We start from the raw sequence: 6,966 nt of genomic DNA, 5'->3' as shown, positions 1-6,966 counted from the left end.
GTTATAAGTACTCAACTGTCCTGGTTAGTGATTGTTTTTATGAGCGTTTTTGTTTATCTACGGACCGAGATCAAAAATGGGGTGTGGTTGAAAATAAATCTCATTAACTTGTTTTTAACCAAACCAATATATATATATTCATGTGAATTTTTTAAAGGCAGAAAACTCGTCAGTAGTTGTAGTATGTCATATCTTAGTGTGCTTACGTATATGAAAAACATGCTGTTGGGTATTTGTGAAATATCTTTGACTGTTACTGGAGAAATAATGCACAACTTTAATTGACTTTGAAGTTTTTAGCTTGGTATATTCGAAACATATATGTATATTGTTGACTGTATGCTTACCTTTTTACATATCTTTGGCCTGTGTTAAGGTTAACTTTGTCCTTAAGTTACTATTTCATTGGTGCATATATCATATCACTTTTTGTCACACGGTACTGGTTTCAGTTAGCACGACGCCATGGAAACTTCAGCTAGATATTGGATTATGACTAGATGATGTTTTTTATAAAAGTAACTTTTGGGAGCTTCAGTTCGACAAAAAACTTATTCAAATATCCTCGCTTTTAAAAACTAATACTAAGATTCGATAAGTATAACGATTTTTTTTTTTTTGCTAAATGATTGTTATCTAATATCTATTATTCATCATTATTATTATTGCTGTTGTTGTTATTGTTGTTTTTGTTTTATTGTTTATTGTTTTTTTAATAGAATAACTATAATAATTTTTGAATATATATTGCATAGAAATATATCTTTTACATTTTTAGGATTTTTGCTGTTTTAATTGACATCATGACTATACCAAAGGTATACCTTACTTCATTCTGTATTATATACTTTATATCGGTTGTATACACCAGAACATCTACGAAATATATTTGTACATTTGATGTAAATGCCATAATTCAAGACTGAAAGTTTCTTGTGATCATAAAAACATTACTGGTAACAGCATTCCTCATTTTCCGAAAGAAGTACATACAATTTTACTTTCATTTAATATGATAGAAAGAATTCCGACAACAACATTCAATAACACGAGTAATCTATTTGAGTTAAATTTATCTTGGAACCGACTTGTATATCTACAAGAAGGAACTTTTGATGGTCTCCAAAGTCTTCAGAAATTATTTCTTAACGGGAATTATTTAAACTACAGTTTAAAAATGCCAAATAATATTTTCAAACCATTAGTTTCGTTAACATATTTGAATGTAACGTACAATTTGTTGTTTAGAGAAGGTTACTTGTTTTACACTTTCCCGGCTGTTTTACTTTCACATCTAGTACGATTATATAGTATAGAAGTAGATGCAAGACCACGATTTCAATTCTTCCAATTTCCAGAAGAATATAGGACATTAACGCATCTTAAACGATTGAAAACCGGTTTTTGTGTTTTACATCATTTAACCAACATAACGTTTACAAACCTTCCTTACCTAAAATATATCGAAATGCAAACCTGTTGGATACAGAAATACGACCGTGGTACATTACCAAATAGAAAAAAACTTCAGATATTTAGACATTTCTCATAACGAATTATCTGATTATGATCATGATAGTATGTATAGTCTAATGGCAGAATTGTCATTCTTTAAAGAATTGCGAGGTTTGAAAATCACAAACTCTTTACCCTTTGTATATATATTTAAACCAGGATATTTAACATTTTTCTTGAAATCAACAAAAATAGAGAAATTATATGCAAACAACAATAGTCTTGTAGAAGCTATAGGGAACACTAAGCTTTTCATGATGCCTCCTTCTTTAAGAGCCTGCGATTTTTTCAAATAATAAACTATCTACTTTCTATTGCGGAATGCCGTACTTGTCAATGTTACACTTACGGAACAACTCGCTAGGTGCATACCTTTCATCTAAAAGATACACAAACTCTAGTAAAACTGAACTCAGAGAAATTGATTTATCTCTCAACCTTTATCAGGATTTATCAGTTAATATATTTCACGGACATGTTTATGTAGTAAAAATAAATCTAAGCCACAACAAGTTTACGGATGTTACTATCGATCTTTCTCATCTTGTTAATTTAGAAAGACTTGATTTATCATACAATAACATCAGTGGTATAACTTCACAAATATCAATGGATACATTATACAAACTCTCAAAAAAATCCAACTTGACAATTGACCATTCAAATAATCTATTGAAATGTAGCTGTCAAAATCTCATATTTTTACAATGGGTGGATGTTAATTTGGGTTTGCTCGTAAACACGGATCAATACACGTGCCAGTTTGATAACAATGACTTAGTTCATATGACAAATGTTGATGAAATAGTAAAACAACTTGAAAAGGAGTGTAGTTCGTATTCTACGTAAATCATTTTTATAACTATGGGGATAATTCTAACTTGTGTTATACTTTTTGCTGGGTTATTGTTTAGATATCATTGGAGACTACGTTATTTGTATTATATGACCAGACATAAATATAACGTATTGAAAGGTATTAAACCTAGCTCTACTTACAAATACGATGCGTTCATATCATATGCAAATGACGAAACCGACTTTATTGTAAATGAAGTTATACCAAACTTAGAACGTGATGACAACATGACACTATGTGTACATCAGCGGGACTTTATTGCAGGAGAAAAAATTACACAAAATATTACCGACGGAATTCACCAAAGTAAGAGAACAATATGCATATTAATGCGATCGTTTCTAGATTCGTACTATTGCATGTTTGAATTTAATATGGCAAGAATGCAAAGTATATATTCTAGAGATGGTCAGAATATTCTCTTTCTTATCTTCTATGAACAACTCCGCCCTAAAGATCTACCGTTAGTCATTCTGGAGTTAGTTCATAGTCAATCTTACACACGTCAAAAATTAAAAATAATAAGCACTACTCACAAAGCATTACATTTACAAGAAGCAACGAGTAGTTATCAAGAAAATAATTTTGAATTTACGACATATATAGGTACAGTTTAAATGTTAGAAATTGAACCTTTTTGGTAATCCCTTGTTGCGATTGTGATATTTCTTTTGAAATGATAAGTTAAAAGCTGGTTCGAATTCTTGCAGCGGCATCATTGATTTTCATGAATGTAAGAATTTTGTATTCTAATCATTTATTTGTTGGAGTTAAACAAGATGTAACACGATTGTAGGACCTAACTATTAAAGTATTAGTCGCATAAAGGAAATAAAAAGACGTAATTCCACAACTTTTCTTGTTGTTTAGTCGTTTACGAGGAAAGCAAGTTTTGGATTTGTCATTTTGGTTATTTCTATTTGATGTTTCAGCACATTGACAAAGGTTACATAATACCTGACACGGATAACAGAAATCCTCCCTAAATACTGGACAGTACAAAAACGACTAACTACCGACTCTTTCGAATAGTAATAGTGTTGTTTGATTAATTTTTAAATCGTGTTCCATATCTATCAGTATTAACAACATAAACGTTACCCATTTTAATTTGATAATTATGAATAAAACATTTTTTATTTCTTTTTTTTAATATTTGGATTGTTCATTGTGACATTGGTTTAAAACAAAATCTCCGACAATTAATTTTGAATTTCCATGGAAGTAAGTGATTTGAACTAATATGATTCTTTGATGCTACTGTATTGTACAGAAGCAGTTATGGTATGTTTTAGTATTTAGTATGTTTATGTGATAATATATAATGTGATGTTTCTTGATCATTCTTAATCAATCGTTATTCAATAATAAAATAGTCTTTATCAAATACTGGTACAGAAAATTAGAAAAGGTAAACTTATTTAATCTAATCACAAAGACAGGTATATTGTTAAATGTTTTCAGAATTTCGTCGTGTATTTTGTCTTTTGACGTTTTTCCCACATTTGTGACATAAAGTTTCCCACGGAAATACGGAAATAAAAATTATTTTAAGTCCATTTATATATACTTTGTCTATATCTGAAATTTACCCCAACAATGTAGGATCTGCAAATTTGCTTTAGCTTTTTTTTTGTTTTTACCTCAGCACGATTTGTACCTACGCTTATTTAACATCGTGATAACATCGCCTGCATTGATGTAGATTTGGTTAGTCGAGTTATACCTTTTCTCGTTGTTTTTTTTTTTTTAGAATTGTAACACAGTACATGATGTATAGTGGCAAGTGGATAGCACACATTGCAGGACAGCTGTTTTTGTCTGTCATTAAGGATGATGAATTGTCTTACCATGCAATAGCATTAAAAGATTTTTGTATATACTTTTATATATGAAATAACAGACGTTCTCCGTTGGATAAGCTATAGTTATAAAGGGAAAACATCATAAAATTGAGAATGGATACGGGGAATGCATCAAAGAGACAACAACCCGACTAATCAACAGAATACAGCCCAAGGCCATCAATGGTTTTCATCACAGCGAGAAAATCCCACAGCTGGAGGCGGGCCTCAGCTGACCAATAAATATTAATGTATACTAGTTCAGCGAAAATAAACGTCACACTCAACTCCGAAACACATAAATAGACCAAATTAAAAAAAAAACATACAAGTACAAGACGGGCAAAGGCCAGAGGTTCCTGACTTGGGACACATCTATAAATACTCCATCTGCAATCTAGCCCACATATGTTCGATCGGAAAATCTGTTAGCATATGTTTGATCTTCCTTTAACGGGAATTGATATATCTTCTATCGGATTGATGCAATTGATACCCAAAGTGTTCGTTACCACCTCGTATAAGAGTTATTTCTCCTTCTTGTTTGCACTTAGTAGTCTATGTAACTCTTTAACTGTCATTTAACCATTTTAGGTTCAGACATGACGCACTTAAATACATTGTTGAAGTGTTTTAGTGTGGTTTTGGTAGGGTTCGTGTCATTCAGTCTTCATTTTTATATGTAGCGTTTTTTGTTTGTTTTTTGTCTCGTATTTCGTTTTTTGCCATGGCGTTGTCAGTTTCTCTCTGACGTATTAGTCTTTATAGTCCCATAGATATTTTCACTTTTTCTTAATTTATTTTTTAAAATTGAAATAATCAATAAAGGTAAGAATTTCTAAACATTTCTAGATACAATCCGGGTAAAATTATCAATCCTTTATGAAACGTATTCTAAGAGGTTACCAACAATGTGCTTAGATCGTCGAATATTGTTTTTATTGATATAAATATTTATTTTTTGTTATCAATAAACTAAAATAAAACCATACCAAATATTAGTGATATACACATATGCACATTCACTGTACTGCGATCTGTCGATACCTATATTTTGACATTGCACAAGGTCGTTTTTCTCTGACTGTTACTGATGTCTTTAAACTAAGTCCATTGGATGTTGGATGTGTCTGATTGATTTTTTAGTCTTAGATATATTATATTTTATAAGTTGCTATTGAATTTGAACTATATAGATGTCAGTAACTGCGAGTACTCTCATATCTGTACTTTGTGTCTTGCATGCTGTGAGAGATGTATTAGTTCCCTGCTACGTCCGTTTTGTATTTTTAGTAAGATGCTTTTCTTGAATCTGCTTGATCTTTATAGTTTGGTCTTATATCGTACTGTTACACCACTAACCCAGGTAAGGGGAGAGATGGCGCCTTCAAATATGTTTAACCCCGCCACATTCTTTATATGGCTGTCCCAAGTCGAGAGCCTGTAGTTCAGTGGTTGTCTGGTTCATCTCTTTCAAATTTGTTTTCGTAAAAGTAAAAAAATATGTTATGAATTATGCCGTTTGTTTTCTCTATCGAATTGTATTATATTTTTCATGTCGGAGCCTTTAATATCCGACATTATGGTATGAGTTTTTCATTGTTGAAGGCAGTAGGATTGTCTATAATTGCATGCATCCACTTCATTTCAACTTTGGTGGATAGCTGTCTAATTGGCAATTATACCACATCTCCTTATGTCTTTTTAAATTATTTTTACCGGTCTCCAAATTGATACGTAAATATTAATAAAAACTGTCCAAAATGTTTAACTGTTCGAACCCGTCAAATTTCTGCAAACGCTTCTTTTCGTTAGAGGTAATGTTGATATTAATCCAAACCAAGAGGTTGACATTTTTCTTCTTAAAGGACCGTCATGTCAATAAACACAATTTTAATCATTCGGAAAGTATAAAATGAATATTGTTGACAAATGCATACATTAATGTGAAGATAACTATGCATGTACAGATTGTAAATTGAAGGCTCTTAGAAATAAAAGTAAGATCTAAACAAAAAATGTCAAGCACTAAGTTGAGTAGTTAGAACACACAAGGCAGCACATAATAATTTGTTTGTTTGCGGTAAGTATTCAATCTACGTCTTACAGAGGCAATTTTAATATGTTTTGATCAGTGAATAGGCTAAATACGTGATAAAAAATATAGACAGATCTTTTATATTGTCATTGTAAGTACGACTTGCTTATTTAGAACTTGGTGAAAAGTAAAATAACAAAAATACCGAACTCCGCAGAAAATCGGAAAGTCCCCAAGCAAATGGCAAAATCAAAACCTCAAACACATCAAGCAAATGGATAACTGTCATATTCCTGAATTGATACAGCCATTTTCTTGGTGCAATGGTGGATTAAACCTGGTAATTTTGTTTAAAGGCTTCGTCTGTTGATAGTATTCAATACGTTTAAATACGTACATGCCTTTCATAAATATGACTTATTTCAATTTAAACTCATGATTATATTTCAATTGTTAGCAATACTGTGTTTGATATGCTTTTAGCTTTCCGGAGCCACATTGTTTAACTTAAACCTGTCACTCAACTAGCTAGCTTCGGGTAGATGCGAGGACAGTTTGATCCTGCATTCCAAATAAGTATGTGCTGTCTTTTTTTATATTTCATATGCAATTCCAATCTAGTTGGTAGCTTGACTGTTCAGGTTGTTTATTGTTTATTTTTATTATAACAATATCTTTGATTTAGATATGTAATAGGAAAGTTTGGGCGC

The 6,966-nt window shown here is 31.3% G+C and overlaps 1 protein-coding gene across 1 annotated transcript; it reads left to right on the top strand.

Annotated features, from left to right (window-relative positions):
- Window positions 1-1,012: 1,012 nt before the first annotated feature.
- On the top strand, window positions 1,013-3,314 carry LOC127718678 (insulin-like growth factor-binding protein complex acid labile subunit). Its single transcript, XM_052224732.1, has 3 exons — window positions 1,013-1,169; window positions 2,003-2,104; window positions 3,307-3,314. The coding sequence occupies exons 1-3, from the start codon at window positions 1,013-1,015 to the stop codon at window positions 3,312-3,314; spliced, it is 267 nt and encodes an 88-aa protein (XP_052080692.1).
- Window positions 3,315-6,966: the final 3,652 nt, after the last annotated feature.

This window comes from Mytilus californianus, unplaced genomic scaffold (genome assembly GCF_021869535.1).
Source record: "Mytilus californianus isolate M0D057914Y unplaced genomic scaffold, xbMytCali1.0.p SCAF_10, whole genome shotgun sequence".
Classification (NCBI taxonomy): Eukaryota; Metazoa; Mollusca; class Bivalvia; order Mytilida; family Mytilidae; genus Mytilus; species Mytilus californianus.
The sequence above is the reverse complement of the archived record's forward strand: the minus strand, read 5'-3'. Positions and strand labels throughout refer to the sequence as shown.

Bases quoted from the DNA above. Each gene is read 5' to 3' on its own strand.
- LOC127718678 (XM_052224732.1), top strand. From the start codon at position 1,013: ATGATAGAAAGAATTCCGACAACAACATTCAATAACACGAGTAATCTA. The intron at 1,170-2,002 runs GTTTAAAAATGC...ATGTTTATGTAG, and splicing joins CGGGAATTATTTAAACTACA to TAAAAATAAATCTAAGCCAC.